Source organism: Girardinichthys multiradiatus, chromosome 3, assembly GCF_021462225.1.
Source record: "Girardinichthys multiradiatus isolate DD_20200921_A chromosome 3, DD_fGirMul_XY1, whole genome shotgun sequence".
Classification (NCBI taxonomy): Eukaryota; Metazoa; Chordata; class Actinopteri; order Cyprinodontiformes; family Goodeidae; genus Girardinichthys; species Girardinichthys multiradiatus.
The window spans coordinates 47,126,651-47,149,623 of NC_061796.1; the positions used below are offsets into that span (position 1 = coordinate 47,126,651).

Sequence of the window (22,973 nt, forward strand, 5' to 3'; positions counted from 1 at the left end):
GAGCTTCACTCTGTTCTGGTTGGGCTCTATGTTAACAGTCTATTTGTTTGGGCTGATCTGCACACATAAATAACCTCTGATTTATGTAGTTTCAGTTTGTGTTTCAAAGTTCAGTCATAACCGCCCACCTGTTCTTCTCCTGGTTTGTCTTTCAGAGCCCTACTGGACCCGCTGGTTCCTGTCCGTCCACTGGGTTTACTGGCAGCGGGCATGAGGGTTCTCCAAGCCACGGACCGCATTGTTACAGGACAATAACATTTCTTTTTCTCTCCGTCTGAAATCCTCCCCCGTCAGAGTCACCCACACAGCCCCTCGGACCACCCCTCCCACGCTGTAATCCTGTGTGAAACCGGGCCCGCACGGCTGCACATGCTCTCTTTTGTCCACGCGGCTGTTGTTGCAGCGGAGGCCCACAGAGGCCATGAGGGAGAACAGACGGCAGCATAAAGAGCTGACGGCAGGAGAATGAGCTTCCCGGGCCGCAGGATGGGGGGAGGAACTACGGGATGTGTCCATTATCACCCCACAGCCGACCCAAACTGGACCAACAGTCGACCTGAGAAATTAGCCTCCTACTGACCTGCAGTAGGATGCACTGAGAGACTCAACAGAAGCCTTTTTTCTGCTGTTTGATATTGTTCTGGTTCTGGTTCCTGGGTGGACGTCTACAGTTACCAGCTGCCAAAAGTGCCTTTCTTCTGACTTCTGCGGGTTGTTGGTCCTGAACTGTGGTTCATCTTCTCATTTTTTCACTTTTTACATAAACACACTTTCAGAACTGGTTTTGCCATATTTTGGATCAGGCTCAGCAGAACAACTGAAGTTCTTTTTCACTTTGTTTGGGAGTTTGATTCTGACTAGCTTCAGCTGCCGGAGACCCGTCGCCATGGTTACATTACAGTCCAAATGGCGCTTCCTGTTCATGTTCCTGGGCATCCAGCTGGTCGTCATGGCGCTGCTGTCCCGGGAGGGATACCACAAACGGGTCAGCTACTTTATCCGGATCTTCCGCAAGGGGGACGCGGCAGGTCCACAGCTCCGGAACCGTACGAGCGCCGCCTTCAGTGGAGGGGACGTTTATGCCAACCTGTCCCATCTGTCCAAAGGACACAGCCATGGAGACGAAATGCCTTACTGCCCAAAGACGTCCCCCCTGATAGGTGAGTGCTGTCCTGTTTCCACTAAATGTTTGGTACCGTCCAGAGTCATTGGTCCGCCCCGGTAAAATGTGTTCAATAAATTCATCATTACTGCTATTTGTCGATCTGAAAGAGGCAGAACAACCCAGCTGCACAGGAACTGATGGTCCTGTATAAAAGTTAGAACTGAAGAAACCTTCATGTGTTCCTCGCCTGTTTGATCTCATCAAAGTTTCCAGGAACTTCTAGTTAGTAATTTACTTCCTGTGTCCTGGGGGTAGAAATATGATGTGACACAGTGGGCTATTTCTCTTAGCAACCAGGGGGACAGACGAGGACCCGTTCATGTGATGTTACCTCCTACCTGCAAGCAGGGAGGTGAAAACATCTCCAAAGCTCACTTTTAAGCAGCTGGTGTCACCAGGTTTCCATAACAACCAGGCCAGCCGGCCTGTCCTAGCATCACAAACATAAATATGTGGAGTTTACTGAACTGGACCTGAGCTTTTCCTCAACAAACACCTGAGGTGAGTTTGGAGAGCAGCAGTGGTTGAGGAACAGCTCATATTGTTTAGTATGGAGGAGGATCTATCATGCTAGGGGCTTGTTTCTCTCAGAATCAACCTTCTTCCATGACCACCTCAGTCTCTAGATCTAAAGAAGAAAAGAGAACACCAGAGGAGAACCAGAACTCTGGACCATCTGTCAAAGATCCACCTCTGACTGTGGGAAGTGTTGAAGGAGAAAACTGAAGGCTGCAAGGAGAACCATAACTGTGCCACTGGTGATTTGGATTATCCAGCTGCAGTAGAAGATGAATTTATTTGAGCACATATTTAGCAGAGGAGCTGCTTTATTTTCAGTTTATCCCACCAGTTACCTCTCTGTCTATCGATGGTTCCTGACATTTAAGAGAAACATCTGAACATCTGCCACAGACTTCCTGTGCTCTTCCTGTTTTAGGTTTTCTTTCTGCTGGTGAGGAGATTTTATGTGAATCTCTCTGTATCATCAGGCTTTCTGAAGGCTTTGTTTTGTCATGCGTTCTGCTTGGTTGAGCTGCAGGAGAGTAAGTTGGACTTTGACTGGTTCTCCACTCGTTCTGCGTCGACACGCAGCCTGAGGGAGGAATCTTATTTCGCTTCAGGGTTCAGCTATTCTAAGATCTCTGCTTCCTGGTTCTCCTCGGCTCAGCTTATGCAACCATTCAGTGTCTGCCGTCATCGCTGTGCCGCTCCAGCAGTGAATGCCTTAAAGTCACAGTGACGCTAATTTGGCAAACTGGAGTGAATCCAGCTTATTGAGAGCGGCTCTGCTGTGTGTTTGGCTGTTAAGGGATTTGGGATTAATTATCTCAGTAAAAGTCGGTCTTCTAAAGAAGGAAAAGCTTAATGGGGATGTTTGAATCAATCATCTGCTGGTGTTTCCACCTTCCAACCAGCTGCATGTTCGGTTTCAGAGACAGAAATGTTTCGTTATGCTTGCTGTGGTTCTGCAGCGTGCCAAAAATCCAATAATTCTTCAGAAATTACGGTTCTGAGTGTCAGATTTCCAGGATTTGTGCTGAATATCTGGAAAAGTTTGGAATTGGATTTGAGCCTTTTTATATTTGAAAAATATAAGTTGAGGATGAAAAGCAAACTTTATTTCTTATTTATCACTTAAAGGATAACAATCTAATTATCGAAGAGAGACGTTTAAAGGAAAATTGGACGATTCCAGTGGCAGACTGGTTGGTTGAGTCTCTACTTTTTTGGCCTCCATATCCTTTTGTTTTTAACTGGACCCAGGGTTCTTGGACTGGGTTTGGTTTAGATGCCAAATGAAGCAGTTTTAATCCAGTTTGTGAACTTTGTCACGGACTGGATTAAAATGTATTTAATCTGTGATCGTTAGAGCTGCACGATATTAGGAAAACGTGATAATGCTGCGATGGATCCATAAATCATAAAAATGGTACTGATGTCTTTCTGCTTTGGGTTCATTTGCAGCATAAACCCCAGAAACCTGAGTGGTCCATCCAGCCACTGGAAGGACATCTAAATGTAACATCTTCATCTCGACAACAAGGTTTTATTGAAGTTCTTCTGGCTGCTGTTTAGCTTCAGTTATTTACTGACTGGACCAGCTCAGGTACTGCCTGATTACGCCACCCTGCCCCTCGCTGATGCCGTTCTCAGCCCAACAGTTCCTTACATCCCCATCACTAGTCAGGAGGCAACGTTTCAGGGATTTACCAAGTTGGAATATACTGGAATATACTGGAATGAATGGGAATATTTAAACATTTTCAAGGTTGACTCATAACACAGATTTTAAATTAGCACTATATTGCCAGAAGTATTGGGTCCCAGCACCAGATCAATGAGTCCTAGTGGTCCAATTACTGCCACGGCTGCAGGTGTGGAGAACCTTGACTGACCTGCAGAGTTCTGACCTCAACCTTCCTGAACACCTTTGGGATGGAGGCTGCAGTTCTGGTTCTGATCTAACTATGAACTCACTGCAAACCTTGGACAGAGGTTACAGAGCAATTAAAGTTGCTGTTGATGGCAATGGAGGTCCATCAACAAACTGGACCTAGAGATTAAGAATAGGATGTCATCAAAGTTCATGTACATGTAGAAGTAGACGGATACTTTAGGCAACTTAGTGCAGCTGGGACAATATTTTGAACAAAATCAGCTTTGCTTCTGCTTGTTTTTCCTCAGGTTGGACCTTCTGCTGCGCTCCTAACAGACTGGGTTTTTTTCAGGGCTTCTTCTACCTGAGGTTCAGCTCTGATGGCTGCTGCAGGAGAACTTCTTGTTTTAATAGATCTGTTTTTATCGGCTGTTTTTGGGTCAGATAATGGTGCCATAAACATGTACATGACGTTGATACACAGAGGTCAAAATGATTTGTTTTTATAAACCAGTCAACCTGAGCAGCAACCAGGTGGGACTGAACAGTTGGAGAAGATCTGTTAATGTTTTCTGTACCTTCAGACGTTGGTCAGATGTATGAGCTGATAATATGTTCCTGCTTAATCATTACACTGCAGGGCTCTGATAGACTGGAAGGAGGCTGTGCCCTGTGCCACCCTGTTCCTGCTGATCACTGGGTCAGAACCATTAGAGCCTTTCTCAAGAACACTTTGTGCTAAGCAGCAGGAAGAGGAAAATCACAATGAATGTGTAATAAAACAGAATAAATATGTTAACGAGCTGCTGGTTGAAACCCAGTATTTTGCTCCCTACCAGAGGGAAATATGACTCTGGTGCTTCATTCAAATCACAACCTCTTTGTCTCTGACCAGAACATTTGCCTTTGCTCTGTGTCTGCAGGGGGGCCGATCCACGTCAGCTTCCCGTCCGGCCTCACCCTGGCTGAGGTTCAGAGGAAAAACCCCCTGGTGGTGCGAGGAGGGCGCTACAGGCCGCCCTACTGCGAGCCCAGACACAAGACGGCCATCATCATCCCCCACCGGCACCGAGAGCATCACCTAAAGTTCCTGCTCTACTACCTGCATCCGTTCCTGCAGCGGCAGCAGCTCAACTACGGGATCTACGTCATCCACCAGGTGAGACCCACAGAACCCAGTTGCGGTTCAACTAGATCTGCATTCAGTAAGCCGGGTCACATCTGGATCAGCTTTCAGTTGGAAACGTGCTTGTTATGAGCTAGAGGTCCCTCTAGTGATTAATGTCTGCATGTGCTTTCTTCTTCTGCAGCTTCCAGGGCTGCCAGCAGGAATACATTTCATTATGTCGTCGTTTTTATCGGTTTAACTGCCTTTCATTCATTTTATTTCTGGTTTTCCAACCTGCTGATTGTCTAATAAATACCAAAACTCTCCAATAAAAAAGAAGCTTATTTTAAAAACAGAAAACTTAAAGCAGACGTTTAGTTTTTTCTGGATAAACGAATTGGACCTTAAGACAGGCTCTGGGTCAGTTTGAGGTTCTGACTGACAGAACACACTAATAAATGAACTCTGAACTTGTTCCCAACCTTAGACAGCCCAGCGGTGCAGCTCTAGGATCCAAACGATCACAAAGCAGACATTTTTCCCAACAGCCACCTGTGTTTTAATAAAGAGGGAAGCGAAGAAGATTTCCTTCAGCCGACTGTCGGATCACAGCAACTGGTGGGGGAGGGGCGCTGCTGCTGTGCAGTAAATCCAGCTGCAGGAAATTCCGGTACTTTCTCCGGCGTTTCGTGATTGTAGAAACTTTGAATTGTAGGATCGGTCCGTCAGAAATGGAGCTGGATCATTAACGATCTGCGCTGCATCGCCATCAGCAGCCGGCTGTTATGTTTGAAGCGTCATGGATTCACGCTCTGCGGCATCGCAGCCATTTCTGTGGCCCGCTGGGCAGACTCTGGCGGCCCGAACCCGGTTGACATGCTGATGCTCACCAGATGGTGGTGAAGACAGCATGATTGCATATTTTCCTTTGGGGCAGCTCTGGTCAGGAAATATTTCTGGTTTTAAAAGCATCTTGTACTGGAAACCAGCTGACGACCGCTGGTGAGAAAACGCCAGTGAAGTGGGAGCATGTGGGCAGCTCACTGATCACTGGGTTGGTTGCTCCGTTTGTTTTTAATTGACCCTTTGAGTCAGCTGTTTTCTTCAGGTCTGGATTATCATGGAAAACTTTTCTCTCCATTTCTAAAAGAGAGAAATCCATTAAAGACGGCCTGGAGCAGCGTGACCCTGACCTTTTGCCAAGGATATAATCACAATATTTCACACAAGCAGCATCTGTAAAACATGTTCAAACTGAGCCTCAGTGATGGACTTTAGAAATGAAAAGTATTTGATATGAAACGTCCATCCTGGTTTTGAAAGGATTGCGCTGCCAGGCTGTGGGGTTCTGGGCGCAGAGCCATATATGACGAACCGCCCGTTTCTTCCTGTTTTTCTCAGTCGTCAAACATTCAGTTTAAGGAAGCGAAGAATTACCAACATGAAGCAGAGATGGACCTTTAATTTCTCTTCTGCTACTCCAGACGTTCTTCAGGAGACGGCTGCTTGTTTTACTCAGTTTCAGCCTTTAGTTCAGATATTTTTGCCTGATGAGACGACACGGCTAAGACGTGTTTTTATTTACTTGTGACTGGGACAAAATGTGTCCCAGTTAAATCTGAGAGTTTTGTAGCAAATGTTCAGAGTTTTATCTGTTTCTTTTTTTTTTACCTTTGCAGGCGGGAAATTACACCTTTAACCGAGCCAAGCTGATGAACGTTGGTTTCCGAGAGGCCATGAGGGAGGAGGACTGGGATTGTCTCTTCTTCCATGACGTCGACCTCATCCCAGAGGACGACCGCAACCTTTACGTCTGCGACGCCAACCCCAAGCATGCCGCCATCGCCATGGACAAGTTCGGCTACAAGTACGCCGCTGATCATCAAGTGTCTGCAGCACATTCTGAGGAAGACTCACCCCTCTGTTTCTGCCCGTTGTCCCCTCCAGGCTTCCGTACAAGATGTACTTTGGAGGAGTGTCGGCTCTGTCGCCACTGCACTACCTCAAGATGAACGGCTTCCCCAACAACTACTGGGGCTGGGGTGGAGAGGACGACGACATTGGAGTCAGGTCAGACTGGTTCTGAGGTTCTACACCATGGAGCATACAGCAGTTTCACTCTTGACCCTTTTGCACTAGTTTCAACTTAGAGCGGTCCGAGTCGGTCTTAAAACTCAACGTCAGAAGACCGGGGGTCACTGGTTAGGGGGCGGAGTCATATCTTCAGCTGTTAAATTGTTTTACGCTGGGCTTACTGTGAATATGAGCACTATTATTAGCAAGCTAGCATTAGGTAGCGTTAGCTCAGCCTCACACGTCCTCTAACTCGCATCCTTCCGTATGATGCTGCACGGCTTCCCTTTCTATCCTGACTGATCCACAGTTCTTCGGGTCTCGTTGCCCAGAACCTTCTCTGGTTCTGTTCTTTCACTCTGAGTCTGACAGCAGCCATAAACAGAGCAGCAGTCTTGGCTGGTGGTTTGTTTTTGTCTTTAAATCACATCACTTCAGACCGTGAGGCCGGCTTGCTATTAACGATCTCATCCCCATTGAGATGGTACTCAATTGTAATGGAAAATTAATCAAAGCGTGTTAAACTGACCCGATCCGACCCGAATACATTAGGTACTAATGGAAAAGTGGCATTTAATGACCAAGCCATGACATCCTGCTGAGTGCATTTTTAATAATACAGATTTCTCTGCACCTCGTTCCAGCAGACTGATTGCTGAGCCTTGTTGCTTTGTGTCCTCAGGGTTTCTCTGGGTGGGATGTACATCAGCCGGCCGTCCCTGAAAGTCGGCCGCTACAAAATGATCAAACACAAGCTGGACAAAGGCAACGACGTGAACCCGAAGAGGTACAGTTCAACAACACACCAAACAAAGCTCACACAGGTTCCTGCCGAGGTGGAAAGACATCAGCAATGACCTCAGAGAAGCAACTTCTGCTGCACAACCGTCGTTGAAGGGTTAAAAGGTCAATTTAAAAATCAAACCCAGCATATCAGAATCAGAATCAGCTTTATTGCCAAGTTCTTACATACAAACAAGGAATTTGACTCCGGTCCACTTTGCTCTTTTGTTCTGTTTTTGTATTACAGAATAAACATATTTACAATATACAATATATAATAATATCGGCACAAGCAACTCATACCAACCGTACAGCACAGAGGTGGACGGCTGATGGTTTGGGTTTGTTTGTAAACAGGAATTTATGGTCCAGTCAAAGTATTCTAGAGTCAAATGTGAGTCCATCAGTCTTACAGCTGCTTGGTACCAGCTGGGTCATCAACAGAACAATGATCTAAAACAAAGCAGCCACAACAGAATGGCTGAAAGAGAAAAATAATCAGTGATGTAACGGCCTAGTCAAAGTTCCTGGTAAAATCAGGACTGCTGTGTTATTGCTTCTAAAGGTGGTTCAACAAGCTGTTATTCATCCATAGCTTCTGTGTTTTCATTTAGCTTTGACCAATGGTGATCAGAACCAGAAACAATACCAGCTCTATAAGTTGATCTCGTCTTCTTCGTCCTCAGGTTCAACATGCTGGCAAAGACACGTCAGACCTGGAAGATGGACGGGATGAACACATGTGAATATGAGCTCCTCTCTCGCAAATACCTGCCTCTCTACACCAACATCACCGTCAACATTGGTACCGAGTCCGGCCTGCACTCGCCGGCTCAGAAACTCAAGGCTGCTCCCGAACCTGTGGAGAAACCTGCAGAGAAACCTGCAGAGAAACCTGCAGAGAAACCTGCAGAGAAACCTGCAGCCAACTCGTCAACCAAACGAGATAAAGAACCACCTGCTGTGAAATAATCCTGTTGGTGGAAGTTGGTGTTCAGGTTCTTCTGTCTGAGGAGGATCAACACCACAGGACTGATCTCTGCAAAAATGACGTGATGGCTCCCCCTTGTGGCTCCTATAATCTTACATCTGGTTGTTCCACTGGAGCTGCAGAAAGGAGGAACTCAGTTGGACTCTGTGAGTTTCTGTGTATGGCGTTGTAGCCGCTGTAAAAACCGTGCGAGGCCTTAGAATCATGTATTTTTCTCTTCACTTAGAGCTTACTGTGTGTGGACTGAGTTTAATGGATGAGTTCCTGAGAAGCTGCTGCTGTTTCTGCTTCTGAAACACATTTCCAGACATTTCCCTTTGAGGCTTTAAGCCTCCGTGCAGCAGAGAGTCCGAACACCTCAAACTGAAGGTCTGCAGAGAAGCTGCTTCAGGTTGGATCTGTGAAAGCTTGAAGGTTGAACAGCAGAGGGAGCCTAGGAGACGTTCTGAGGCTGAATGATTTTCTGAAAGCAACATTTAGTTTTAGTTTCTGCTTTTTCCCATGAAATGAATATTTCCACCTTCCTGCCTTTTTTTTTCCTGCATTTTCTTCATTCGACAGCTGATTGTGTGAAAAAGTCTCTTCATGTGAGTTTGGCAGAAGAAACCAAAGATGATGACGTGGAGATCTGCTCTGGATCAGTAGCTCCATGTGGTGAAGGACTTTTTTTCTCCTTCATATCACTTGATGTTAGTTTGTCGAAGCGGAGCTCCAGGATCTCGCAGACTCCTGGAATACCAAGTTATCGCTTAGATGGGAAGTGGCCTTAGAAGCTCCAGCATGGATCTGATCATCAGGAGATAGATGTAGGACAGAAACACCTGTTTGGGCCAGACGTTTAACTCTTGTAGGAGGTGAACTGAAGTGGACAGATGTCTCCAGGTGGGCTGACATTTTCTGAGTTCAGCAGCACCATGGGTCATCACAGGGTTCTGGTGTCGAGTACTTCTGCTCTCCTTTCCAATGTCTGCACAGTTCACAGTGGCCTTATCCTGAATAAACTGATTCAAAGTAAAAATGTTCTGTTGGGTTTTCCTTCAGCTCAGCACAAACATTCAATGATGTTTTATCTGCTTTAATGTTCTTTATATTTATATTAAAGTTTATTTTAACAGAAGTTTATACAAACCTGAAGATAACTTCTAATCATCTGAAAATAATCCAGTTCCAGAGTTTACTGTGGAAAACCAGTCAGTCTATCCACGGGTCACTGGGTGAGAGGCAGGGTCCAATTACACAAACGCATACCTAAGACCAGTCCGGGAACCCTTGCATGCGTGGGGAAAAGGTGCAAAAAGAGCCCAGAATTCAAACCCTGGCCCAACAGTGCCAACCACTTTTCCACCGTGCAGTTTATTCAGACTTCTGTCGCTGATTGTTTTAGACTTTCTGTCAGAGGGACGCATGCATAATGGACATAAAATTATGACCACTGACGGGCAAACACCTGTTGGAGGGTGGGGTTCATCAGGCAGCAAGTAGCTTAAACTGTTAAAGAAGTTATCGCTGGTTCTGAGGTATAGAGTGATCCATGGAGCTTATACGACTGCTGCTAACATCTTGGTGCCAGATACCACAGCACATGTTCAGGGCAGTTCATGACCCGATGGGTCAGGGCTGCTAGAGTGGAACCAACACACCATTACGGGGTCATAATGTTATGCTAAATGGACTGAACTTGTAATAATGACCACTCTGAGCGCTTAACCCTAAAGCTGCATTCACCTAGTTGCACACTAATCAGTAACCGTTAAATGTCTTGCCCAAGGGCACATAGAAAGCTGGTATCAAACCCACAACCTCTCTTCCCATTGAGCCACAGTGATACATATTTCTTAAACATCAGGGAATCTGAGGAACCTCCAGAAACACCTCAGGGCCCGGTACTGCGAAGCAGGTAGGTCACCATGCAGAGTTTGGAGTAAAAAGACTCGTCAAAAAGATGAAGGTGTGATTCTCTCCATTAGTTTTTTATTTCAGTCAAAATGTTGCATTTCCGCGAGTCTGAGAAAATGTAGGTTCGGATTGTTTTTCTGAGTATGAATCTAAAAGCTGAGAGCATTGTCTGGTGAATACAGCTAATTCCTACGACTACGAAGTCTTCACTGCTGTGGACACGAATTTAACGAGTAGAAAAACGTTGACATGACGTCACAGGGGAGAGTAATCGAACCGCGATTCCACCGAACTCCAAAGATGGCTGACGACAGCGGACCGGGTGGAGCTACCAGCTCTGGTGAAGTGTCACAGGTGACTTCAATTAATAAGAAATAGCAGTATTTCTTTCATAAATTTGACTATTTTCAATAATATTCAGTTTTTGGATTTACAGATTTACTGCTGTAGCTTGGAAACTAACGACATGCTGGTAACGCTGAGTCAGTGTTAGCTTTACTACCATTAGAAGTTGGTTTCTGCTAAATAATTAACACTGACCTGCAAAATATGAAATATTTATTTTGAGACATACACGATCAAAATACGACATTTATCGATTAATAAATTGCGACATTTAGAGTATAAATCTGTCCGTCGCTAATCCTTCTTTCGGCCATGGGCATTTGTTGTTTCTGAAACCAGAAATCGATCCATGCATCAGTGGAGAACGTTATTCATCATATATGAAGCCACGATATAATATTTATGCATACTTCTCTAGTGATATTTGTCATTATTATTCCTACCACTAGAGGGCAGACATACCTTTTATCATGCATAGGCATTGTGTGTCTGATTAGAAATAGTCGTAACACCTGCTGCATGAAGAACACTGTTTGACCTCGCTGCCGTGATCATTAAAGAACCCAAGTTTCCTCATTTATTAGAATCGTTACATGGTACCAGGAGTGTGTCGAAGCCGTCTCCCCGGGTCCGTTGATTTGGGCACAGGTTTCAAAAGAGTGAAATAAACACAAAGTACAATCAGCTTATGTTTGCCTCTGCGCAGAGTGAGAGAAAGATGCTCCAGCCAAAACCTACAAGCAACAACTCTGCTCTCTCTCTGCTTCCAGCTCGTTTTATTCAGTCTTCAAGGTTGTGTTCAACATATACATATATCATGTCACTCATGTATAACATAACAGTTTCTTAGGTCCAAATAAGGAGTGCTTCTGGTTATTTTCTTCTAGCAAGCTTATCTTATCTTGTCTCCGGCCTTCCCTGTCCTCCATCCATTTACGACCTTGTCATTCACCAATTTATGACCTTGCATTTTCTATGCTTCACTCCCTAAGGACCTTGCACATTCCAGTTACACACATAGATAGTTTCTATTCTACAAGTGCTACAGACGTCATGGAAAGTTTGAAGCCGCCTGACCCTGTGAACTGGACTGTGATTGGTGATTGGAGGACCTTTAAGTAGCGTTTTATGTTGCATATTGAAGCCTTCGCGCTGGACAACAAACCTGATGCAAGGGAAATTTCACTCCTACTCACCGTCGCAGGACCTCAAGCTTCGGAGGTTTACAGCACGTCTGTCTACTCAGAAAAAGACAAGTTTGATTCAGTCATTGAGAAGTTTGATGAACAATGTTCATCAAAGAAAAGTGAAACCTATGAAAGGTATATGTTTCGCTCACGTTTGCAGCAGCTTTAAAACTGAAAGCTAAAACATGTAACTTTGGTGTGCTGCAAGACTCACTGATTCGGGATCAGATTGTGATCGGAATATATGATAAAAAAAGTGAGAGGTTGCTGAGAGAGACTGAACTGACCTTAGCTGGTGCTGTGAGCATGTGCCCTGCCAGGGAAGTAGGCCTTCAGCATGCTGGGATGTTTGGAGGGACTCTGCTATGCTAGTTTCCACAATTTCTTCTGGAACAAATAAAAAGAGGATGGAAAAGGCTAAACGTCAGAAGGACACAGAGACTTTTAATTGTAAAAGGTGCAAAGGACAGAATCACTTTGCAAAGCAATGTTTCTCCAAGATGCAACAAAATGAAGATAAAAGTGTTCATGCCGTGGAAGAGACTCCTCTTAGTGACACTTTCTTTGTGAGTGTCGTAACACAAGAAGATTCAAAGCCAAGTAAAAGTAGTCAGTGAATAGAGATGAGCAGGACAGGTGGACGGGCCCTTTGCAGGTAAATGGAGCCGTTATTCCTTTTAAGCTTAATAAATGTGAGGGACATTTTTTCCAATGAAGACAAGACCTCGGATGTTTCTGCATACTTGCTCACTCAAAGCCTGTAATGGACAACCCATCAACACAAAAGGCAAGTGCAGACTCAAAGTGAGAGTTACTGGAAAAGATCAGAACCTCATGCTTGTAGTTGTGCCAGATGGACATGAGTCACTGCTAGGTGCTGAGGCGTGTGAAAAATTAGGCTTCGTCAAGAGGATTTACGGCATGAATGCGGCTCCACAGAGTTGTCTAACGCATATAGTGGATCAATATCCTGACATATTTAAAGAGTTTGATGTCATACCTTTCATCTATAAGATGCAGTTAAAAGATGATGTACAACCTGTTGTCCGTGATCCCAGGCAGGTTCCAGCAGCAATAAGAGGGAAACTGGTAATGGTTATAATGGTTATAATGGTGATAATGGTTTTGCGCTCAGATGTAATGCTTCTTGCAGATGTTTTCTCCTGCACTCTGCATGGATCAAAGCAGCGCTCTCAAACCTGTCTTCCCTACTTGTGGATGTTTCTCTCCCTGGGATGGGAGCGGAACCGTCGCCTAGCAACCGTCCCAGCCCATACAATGACAACTGTGAGGTCACAGCCTTTCAGTTAGGGTGTGTCTGTGTGGCTACAGTAGATCTTCCAGCGCTGCCCTCTGCATGTAGAGAAAAACTGCTTCAGCTTTCTGCTCCGTGTTACATCTGTCAGGAAGTCCTGACTTAGTGAAACATGGTGGATCGGCCTGAAGTCCTCCAACTCTCCACCACAGAGGTTCTCGCAGCAGAAACTGACTGTTTGAAGCTAAAACGTTTCTGCTGTGTGAAAATCCCAGCATTAAATGGACCACAGAGCTCAGCCTCTGTAGTTCCGGTGTTGGCTGTTCCAAACCTATTCTGTGGAGCAGGATCCGAGGCTCCCAGTTCAGATCCAGCAGTCTTTGCAGACGATCCATCTCTTCCTAAATCAACTTCCTCGGATGCTGACCTGGAGATGTTTTACTGCAGCTTCTACCAACCTGGTGTGAGACACACAAAGGTTCCTCCAGCTGATCTCTGCAGCTTCTTCTTCCTTCCTGCCTGCTTCTATTAGCTCCGCCCACAAACACGTCGTCCTTCACTGCCATGTTGTGAGTGGCAAGCTCACCTTTCTCGCTACGTGTAAGTGTTTGCGTGTGTTTAAAGCAGTTCATATTTATTATAGTGATAGTAATGGTGATCACAGGAATACCAACATGAAACAAAACATGATTAAAATATACTTCAACCTCATTTACCTTTTATAGCGCTTTGAGTGCCTTGTTGCTGAAAAGCGCTCTATAAATAAACTTGACTTTAGCAAATCATTGAATGTTAATGATAAAAAGTAAACTGTATTTAGTTCTGTTGTGTGTTCTAGTTAAGAGGTTCCACCTTATTTTTCAAACATCAGTTTTTCTTCTCATTACTTGTTGTAACATTGCTGCTCTCTTTCCTGCTTTGTCCACCACCACATTGTCTGTTTTTTTTTATCCATCTGCCGTTGATCAGTTTGGATCTAGATGTTCCTCAGGATCTTAGACCCATCATTCTCCACCATCCTGTATCTCCCACTTTGACTGGGGACCTGCAATCCATACTCGGCACAGATGTTCCTGTAACCTTTTCTCACCAGCAGGTTTTGGTGCTCCATGTACGCTTCACCTGCCTGCATCGGGCACCAGCGTTTGTGTGGACTGTTTCAGAGGCATCTTTGCCCAGCCTGCATCTTGGTTCCTGTCTTGTTTGCAGAGATGGTTTCTACTGCTGAGTTTCTGTGCTGCCATGATCAGTGTCTCTGTATGTTCCTTCAGTCCAGCATGCTTCAACCATTGATGGGACCTCTCAGTATGAGCCACATCTTTAATCTTACCATGATGGTTCCTCCTGGTCTTCTCCGTGGACTCTGGGTTTCTGCTTCCTGAGACGTTCATTTAGCAGATTGTCTTTGTGGGCCGTTGTCCTGATGTGCTCCAGGATCTGCTGCTCCGTCTGTTAGCTTGGCATACCTTTAACTGACGCATACATACGTTTTGGAATGTAAAATTATTATATATGATCTCTACAAAAATGCTACTAATGTAATAATTTTGTCAGAATAAAATAGATCCATGATTATGATAAATTTACACTTCTAAAAAGAATCGGATTTGGGTCGTAATCTTCTGGCTGAGCAGAGCTCATTCATTTGGAAACTATTTATTAAACTCAGCTTCTAAAGCTTCTGTTTCTATTCTGAATTTTACCAAAGCAACAAAATGATTTGCAGCCATTCCTCCCCGATCCGCTCTTTTCCAGATAAATATTTTTATCCTAGAAGTTGTTTGTTTTAAATGATTTTATTCAAATAAAATAATAAAATCAAATAAATTAAAAAGGCATTCCATAAAATGCATCATAATGGATAAAGCAACATTATTAAAAGTTTGATGTTAACATAAAAACAAAGATGTTAAAAACACATAAAATACATTGATGGAAAATGTTTTCCTCCATTCTTGCTTTTCTGTCAAACTTTATTGTTTCATTAAATAATATCATAAACAAAATGCAAATGAAGATTTTATTCGTTAAAAGGAAAAAGCTCCAACCCCAATTAAAACATAAATTAACTGGGATTAAAGTGGTGAATATTAGTAGCCACTCATTATTACTGTCTGACCTGTACCACAAATTCAAACAGAACCGGTCTGACAACATGAAGTAGACTAAAACAAAGACCCTGACATCTATCAGTCTGGATGGAAAGACTTACTGATCCATTTCTAAGGTTTTGGGATCCAGAGAACCTCAGGAAGAACCATCTTCCACAAATGGAGAAAAATGGAACAGTGAAGAACCTTCCCAGGAGTGGTCAGTGGGCCTATCTAAAGCTTTGCAGGCGTCACTGCATCATTTAAGGTCAGAGGTCATGATTCAACAATAAGAAAAAGAGACTGGGTAAAAATCACCTCCATGGGAGAGTTGCAAGGCTAGAACCACTGCTGACCCAAAAGAACAAATGGAACTGCCTCATATTTACCAGAAACATCTTGATGATCATCAGGCCTTTTCAGAAAATCTTCTGTGGACTCATGAGTTCTGCAGAAAGACACTGATCCAAAGTACACCAGCTAGCTCCCTCTGAATTGCTCATAAAATGAAGTTTTTGTAGTGGCCTAGTCAAAGCTGGGACTTAAATCTGTGTGACAGTAAAGCAAAAACAGAAGAAATCTTCCAGACTGTAGCTAAGCTTGACAACACAAACCAGCTTCTCCAAAGCTACTGGGCCTGATCAGAAACCAGTTATAACAGCAGGAGAGATGCTGTAAATGTTTCTGCAATAGAAACCTTTTTATTCACGACAAATCCTGATAGTTCATTAAAGCTGACCTCTGACCCTCACTTTAGCAGTAACTCATGGTTTCTGGGTAACACTGGTGATCCAAACTGACGAGTGGAGTCATCTCCAGACCAGTGATAATCAAAGATCTCTTCAAAGCAAAGCCTCAAGGTTCTTCTGACAAGTTTTAACCGAGTCTCTGGGTGAGGAACGATGGTTCTCTGTAGATTCATCAGAACTCTACCTTCTCATCTGTGGCGAGACGTCATGTGGACCAACAGGTCTCGGTTTTGCCTGAAGCCCTTCCCACATGTCTCACACAGGAACGGTCGCTCGCCCGTGTGCGTCCTCATGTGAGACGTCAGGCTACCGTTCTGGGTGAAGCGTTTCCCGCAGGTCCGGCAGGAGAACGGCCGCACCCCGGTGTGGATCGATACATGGCGCGATAGATCGCCGCTGTTACTGAAGCGCTTCTCGCACATGTCACAGGGGTACCGCTTCTCGCCCGTGTGCGTCCTCATGTGGACGGTCAGGTTCCCATTCTGAGAAAAACCTTTGCCACACATTTTGCAGGAGTACGGCTTCTCTCCGGTGTGGGTTCTGAAGTGGATCAGCAGTTTTTCATGGACCCTGAAACTTTTCCCACATTGTTCACAAGAGTGCGGTCGCTCATCTGAGTGAGTGTTGACATGATTGTGTAGAGAAGAGGAGCTGGAAAAACTTTTTCCACATGTGCTGCAGACATACGGCCTCTCTCCAGTGTGGACCCTGTAGTGGGCTTTCAGTTTGGACCGAGACTTATAAACGTTTCCACAGAATTCACACTGTAAAGACTTGTGACCCCAATTATGGTGGCTCCAACTCTCTGAGATGGGCAAGATGTCTGCTTCACTGCTGAGACTTCTGTTCTCAGACAGGAGATGGTTCTGGTTGGGTTCTGCTTCACTGTGGTCACTTTCTTCATTAATAAGAGACATCATGAAGAAGTTGGTGTCCTGCCTTAGTTTAAGTTGCTCTTCATCTTGACTGATGCACAAATCCACCTCTTCCACTTTAATATGTGGAGGTTCTGCTTCCTCCTGGTCCAAACTTGAGTTCCCCTCCTGTTTACAGAGCTGCTGGTCTGAGAAGAAATCCTCCTCTTTGCAGATGATGTGCAGAAAGAAGTCTAGAGAGATGAAAGAAGATTAAAGAATCGTTTTTAAACTGAAAACTGAAACTTGGTTTTCATTAATTCTTCTAAAAGTTTTCATCTTTTATATTAGAACTAGTTCTCAGACTGCAGGTTTACTGGTGGTTCCTAGAGTCTCTAGAAGTAGAATGGGAGGCAGATCCTTTAGTTATCAGGCTCCTCTCCTGTGGAACCAGCTCCCAGTTTTAGTCCGTGAGGCAGACACCCTGTCTACTTTTAAGGCTAGGCTTAAAACTTTCCTTTTTGATAAAGCTTATAGTTAGAGTGAGCTTCTGCTGCCACTAACTTGATGCTCATGTTCTACAGATGATCCAGTTGGCCCTGTTTTTCAGTGTTTAACCCTTTCTCTCTTAAACAGACTGACTGAGCTTCTACTGTGACTAACTCTATGTGCTCTCTTTCATCCTCTAGACTTGAAAACTGGCTCAGAGTTTATCTACTTAGCCGTCTTTCTCTCCTAGTTGAAGCATCTAACAAGGCCGGCGCCTGTGAGAGGGCAGCAAAGCCTCGGTGACCCGTCCCCCCTTGTCTTGTGTCATGATGTATGTCTGGATGGGTTGTACTGGACTTCTAATTTCTCCTCGGGGATCAATAAAGTATCTTTGAATTGAATTGAACTAAAGCAGCTACATCCATTAACATTTACTTTTCCTTCCCATAGAAAATACGTCTGGATCAGTGCTTCTTTGTTCTCTTTGTGTCTCTGCTCTGTTCTCTCAAACCCCCAGTGGGTCGTGGCAGATGGCCGCTCACACTGAGCCTGGTTCTGGTTCTGCTGGAGGTTTCTTCCTGTTAAAAGGGAGTTTTTCCTCTCCACTGTCGCTACATGCATGCTCAGTATGAGGGATTGCTGCAAAGTCAACACCAGTGACTGTCCACTGTCTCTACATGCTCATCCAGGAGGAGTGAATGCTGCAAGTCACTGACTGGATGCAATCTGCTGGGTTTCCTTAGATAGAAAAACTTTTTATCCAATTTGAATAAATAACTGAATCTGACTGAACTGTTCAATGGTTACGATTAATGAAAATGGATTTAATTGGCTTCATTCTGTCTGAATTGGTTGTGAATAAATAAACTGAACTGAGTTTTCATTCAGACATCATCAGCTGTAATGAGTCCAAACAGGAAATATCTCTGGCCCCGAGGATCAGAACCAGAACAAATGGAAATATGGTGTAATATGAAGTATATAATATGAATGGACCTGACATCAAACCCAGTGATGATGACCTGCTGCTGGATGGTTTGGTACCAGTTTATCTATTCAGAGTGAAGGTTCACCGTTCACTGGATCCAGCTGCAGACTTCATGAAGTTTTTCCCATTTCAGCAAACATCTTCATGGTTCCATGCTTCTAAACTCTGAATAAAATCACGTCTGTTTTAACCATATTTTATCCACCAGTCAATCCTCCATCCTTTGCCAACGGATGGAAAGGGAAGCCTAGCATGTCTCTTCAGCTCCACCTGAGGATCTCAAGGTCTTACCAGGTCAGAGGGGATCTCCAGTCCCTCCAGTGAGTCTTGGGTCTAACTCTTCTTGAATCCTCTTGCCTAGAAAACCACCAAAAGGGGGGTATCCAGAAGGCCTCCTGATCTTTCCATGTTGAGGAGCAGCAGCTCTACTTAGAGCTTCTCACCTTTTCTCCAAGACCAAGCTCCACAATCCCACACAAGAAGTTCAGTTCAGTCAGCTGCTTGATCCAGGATCTCATTCTTTTGCCATCAGGACCATGGATGAGGGTTGGAATGTGGGTCCAAGCTCCTCCAGCTCCTTCTTCATCACCACAGACCAGAGCAACCCCCAGGTTACCGTTTATCCATCCATCACTCAGTGATAAGACACCAGGATACATGAAGGTCTGGAGACAATAAAGTAAATTTAACCAGAGACTCTGAGCACTAAATGAGAACCAAACTCAGTGTGTCTGAAAGGTGGATTTCTGGATCTGCTGTTTTACTTCATCCAGAACCATTCTGAACACTGACAGTACCAGAACCCCAGGTGGCCTGAGAACAGATTCTGTAAGGCTTCTAACAGGAAGTGTGGTTGAAGTTCCTGTTATCTGGCTGAAGCCCTGATTCCCTGCAGTTCCTGGGTCGTCTGAGCAGCAGTTTGGCCAACGCTGGAGTTGTAGAACTGAGTCAGGATGGGAAAGAGTGCTGGTTAGGCTTTAATTGGGTCCATCTCTGTCGTTTCTGCTCCTGCTCAGTGGACCGTCCTCTGTGGGGGAACCTGCAGTGGACATGGTTTGTTGTACAGAAACAAAATATCCTCCAGGTACCGAATAAACGAAGCCTGATTAGAGGAAGAACGACCAGTAAGAGAAATAAAAGGGACAACTCACATCTGGTGTTAGAGCTCCATCTGGTGGTGAATTTGGAAAACATTTGAACTTCTATTCTGTTGGACATTTAGTGAAACACGTGAAAGTTGTGAAGTGGGACAATGAGCCTGAATTGTTTACAGGTTCAGGTTCTTCCTGGAGACATCCCATCCCTGAACAGCAAATAAACCCACTGCAGCGCATGGTTCTGGTACCATCCAGCAGGAGCACACACCCCTACATGAACAAAATAAGAGTACCGTTATCAGGCTGCTCCTCATCCTGACTGATGCAGAGATCTTCTGGTTCCTCTTTTATGTGTGGAGGTTCTGGTTCCTTCTGGTCCAGATTAGAGTTCTTCTCCAATTGACAGAGCTGCTGATCCACAAGAACCTCCTCCTCTTTGAACAGATGCTGCTGCTGGAGTCTGGATAGGAAAACAAGCAGAAAATGTGTTTAATCCCACAAAACCTGCATCCTCCTAATACATTCTACTGGACTTTAACTAGGCCACTGCAACACCTTGACTCTTTTTTTCTTCAGTAGATGTGCTGCTGTGTTTAGGATCATGGTTCTGTTGAACCAGTTTGGATGAAGTTCAGCTGTTGGACAGATTAACTCATATTTGACTCTAGAATACCTAGGTCTAGAAAGGAGATCTTGGTCCACTCAATGACTGCAAGGTGCCCAGATCATGTAGCCACAAAACAAGCCCACATCACCATCCCTCCACCACTGTGCTTTACAGTTGGTCTGAGGTGTTTGAGCTAATATACTGTGTGTGGTTTTCTCTAAACATGGGGCTGAGCATTAAGACCAAACATCTCCACTTTGGTCTCATGTATCTGGAGGACATTGTCCCAGAAGTCTTCTCGTCCTTCATCCAGATGCAGCTTTGCAACCTACGTCCTTCTGCCATCTTGCTGTTAGACAGGCTTACTCCTTTAACCCTCCTAAGCAGCCAGACTGGTTCAGTGTTTTTCTAACTGCCTGTCATGACCTTTAACCCCTTAACCTGCTAACTGAGGCAGTTTTTCATGTTTTTATTGTTTTGGACCAAACCAATAGAGACACGTACTTCAGTAAACTACATACTTCTAAAACATTTGATGTTCTGACTGAATATCTGCTGAATCAGGTGTTTAGATCACAAACATCAATGCACCACCTGCACCATTTTGCTGAAGCTCCATAAATGATTCGCCTTTAATTCAGACTAAATGTTCCGCGTCATTTAACACAAAGTGGATCCTAAAAACGACACGTAAGCGTCGTTCTCCCACTCAGAAAATGACTTAACAAGGAGAATTTTGATATCGCTGCAGCGAAGCTCCAGGTTCACCAGAGATCCCACTCTGAAGAAGTTGTTGGCCTGATACACTGCACCACCTCAACACCACCCAGTCAGCAGGGAGGGACATTTTGTGGGTCACGATCTGTCAGAGGTTTTATTGTCAACTAGAGACATTAATTCCGCAGCACCGCCTGCTGTTTCTTTCTGATCTGCGTCTCTTTGTGACATTTGAACCTTTTTCTTCAACAGGTGCTCAGGTGTCTGAAGGTGTTGACCACCCTTCTGTGTAGAAGATTACAGCAGCTCTGATTGAGTCACTCACCTGATGTGTGCAGCTTTATTCCGGGTCTCCAGGTGAAGTCCAGTGCTACTTGCTGATGATTCATCTCCTGCCTGGATCATCTGGTAATCTTCACAGGTGGAGCTATCTGCTCTCTGATGACCCCCCTCAGATGACACACTAGATGGTTCAACGTTTCTCTCCGTCTGTAGGCCTTCAGCGCTCCCTTTCGCTTCTCCTTCTCTGGTCGGAGCTGAAGTAGCGGTGTTGTGCTGCCCTCTTCCGTTCAGAAAGTGGTACTGCTGCAGAATTCATGTTCGCTGTGTTTTTGGAAACATTTATTTTGGTTATAGGACGTGTATTTAGTGCCTTTATTTAGGTAGTTTTGATGCTTGTTTTAGCTGTGAAAATATTTTATATGCAAATTAAGTTTGATCGGACAGAATGAGGGAGAGCAACAGTACCTTTTTTTTACAGTAGGGGGCGGCACTGTATTGTTCCTAAATGAATTGAAAGGACCCCAGGACTGGACCAAGCCTATTGGACAGGACCGTTTTTCATGTAATTATACTAAATGAGCATCTATTTACACCATGAGATAAAACTGAAAGTAAAAACCTGTTAATATTTTGATCATTATCTATCACAGCAACATCAACAGCTCGTTATATAGATTACACACTTTAAAGTAGCTTTGATAACCTTTAATTTGAACATTTTAATGTCAACAGATAAATTCCACCAAAACACAGTTTTCAATTTTCATGGTCTTGCATGGAAATTGGTTGCAACAGACTTAGTTTTGGGGCATCAGCGTAAAAGGGACAGGATACAAGTACTACCCACACTATTTAGATATCAAAATATTTAAAACCATGCACTTCCCAATTATGCAAAATGAGAAAAAGGATTATAAATATTTTTGAAACATGCAGTAAATCAAGATGCCCTCAGCCTCGCTACACTAGCCATTGAAAACCTTTCATGGGCCACAAGGGCAACAGCTGCTCAAAAAGAAGAGTTGTTGTCTTGCAAACTAAACGTTGTGGGTTCAGTTCCTGCCTTCTGCCCTGCTGCATGTCCATGTGCCCCTCGGCAAGGTGCTTCATTCCGGGTATCCAACTGGTCAGTGTATCTTTGTATGAATGTGTTTGAGAGTTTGACTGGACACATGTAACCTTTGCTGGTCAGAACAATCCTATCTAAAGGCTTTTTGCTGCCGATGTCTTTCCTTTGGGCACGGTGGTGGGTGGGGTGGTGCGTCATGAGGTCTGTTTGACTGCCTGACTGGCCCTGGTGGTTTCGGTTCGATTATCTATGGGGGGGTGCATGTGCCTATGCTGGCCTGGAGGTTGCATTTGGGTGGACCTGCCATCTTAGGGGCTGGGGATGTTGGTCCCGGTTTTCGGTCGGTCCTCGGGGCCCAGTGCCTGTCCCTAGCCTTTGGCCCGGTGGATGTGCCCGTGCCTCCCTCCTTTGTTGGAACTTTTATTAACTTCATCTCTGGTGCCTGCGCTCACCTCTAAGGGTTAAGTTGCATGTGGACATTGAGGGTTCATGCATCAGCACCACATTTGAGAGGGCGGAGGTAGGCTTGGGGTCTTTCAACAACCCCGTTTGCTGTTTGCTGTCTGGGGTCAGAGGCGGGGGGAGGGAGCGTGCCTTCTGGTTGGGATCTGGGCTGGGGTTCGGGTTCGGGTCTTGGGGGTTGACAGGTGCTGGGACTCATTTGGATTTCTTTGGATCTCGGTCCCTGTGCTGTGGTGGCCTTCCTCCAATGCTTCCTTCTGTGGCTCGGGTCCCCTGCGCCGGGCTGCAGTTGGTGGTCAGTTGGGTGGGGCGGTGGAGCATGCGTTGTGCCTGCACTGGGGTGGCTGACGGGTTGTGCATCCATGATGAGAATCTCCCGTTCCACCACA

The 22,973-nt window shown here is 44.9% G+C and overlaps 2 protein-coding genes across 2 annotated transcripts; one reads left to right on the top strand and one right to left on the bottom strand.

Annotated features, from left to right (window-relative positions):
• The first annotated feature begins 870 nt into the window (after positions 1 to 870).
• si:dkey-199f5.8 (beta-1,4-galactosyltransferase 3) lies at positions 871 to 9,515 on the top strand. Its single transcript, XM_047361500.1, has 6 exons — positions 871 to 1,160; positions 4,466 to 4,701; positions 6,330 to 6,517; positions 6,598 to 6,720; positions 7,406 to 7,510; positions 8,193 to 9,515. Exons 1-6 carry the CDS (start codon positions 887 to 889, stop codon positions 8,476 to 8,478), a joined length of 1,212 nt encoding a protein of 403 aa, XP_047217456.1. The 5' UTR covers positions 871 to 886; the 3' UTR covers positions 8,479 to 9,515.
• A 5,620-nt stretch (positions 9,516 to 15,135) lies between these two features.
• Positions 15,136 to 21,328, bottom strand: LOC124862499 (zinc finger and SCAN domain-containing protein 21-like). The gene is made up of 3 exons (XM_047356457.1): positions 21,097 to 21,328; positions 19,741 to 19,907; positions 15,136 to 17,127 (listed from the first exon to the last, which is right to left on the bottom strand). Exons 1-3 carry the CDS (start codon positions 21,174 to 21,176, stop codon positions 16,208 to 16,210), a joined length of 1,167 nt encoding a protein of 388 aa, XP_047212413.1. The 5' UTR covers positions 21,177 to 21,328; the 3' UTR covers positions 15,136 to 16,207.
• Between the last annotated feature and the right edge of the window lie 1,645 nt (positions 21,329 to 22,973).

Excerpts from the sequence above, each read along its gene's own strand:
- si:dkey-199f5.8 (XM_047361500.1), top strand. The coding sequence starts at position 887 with ATGGTTACATTACAGTCCAAATGGCGCTTCCTGTTCATGTTCCTGGGC. Across the intron at positions 1,161-4,465 it reads AAAGACGTCCCCCCTGATAG|GGGGGCCGATCCACGTCAGC; the intron begins GTGAGTGCTGTC and ends CTGTGTCTGCAG. Across the intron at positions 7,511-8,192 it reads AACGACGTGAACCCGAAGAG|GTTCAACATGCTGGCAAAGA; the intron begins GTACAGTTCAAC and ends CTTCGTCCTCAG.
- LOC124862499 (XM_047356457.1), bottom strand. The coding sequence starts at position 21,176 with ATGATCCAGGCAGGAGATGAATCATCAGCAAGTAGCACTGGACTTCAC. Across the intron at positions 19,908-21,096 it reads AATAAAGCTGCACACATCAG|ACTCCAGCAGCAGCATCTGT; the intron begins GTGAGTGACTCA and ends TTTCCTATCCAG. Across the intron at positions 17,128-19,740 it reads TGAGGAGCAGCCTGATAACG|ACTTCTTTCTGCACATCATC; the intron begins GTACTCTTATTT and ends TCATCTCTCTAG.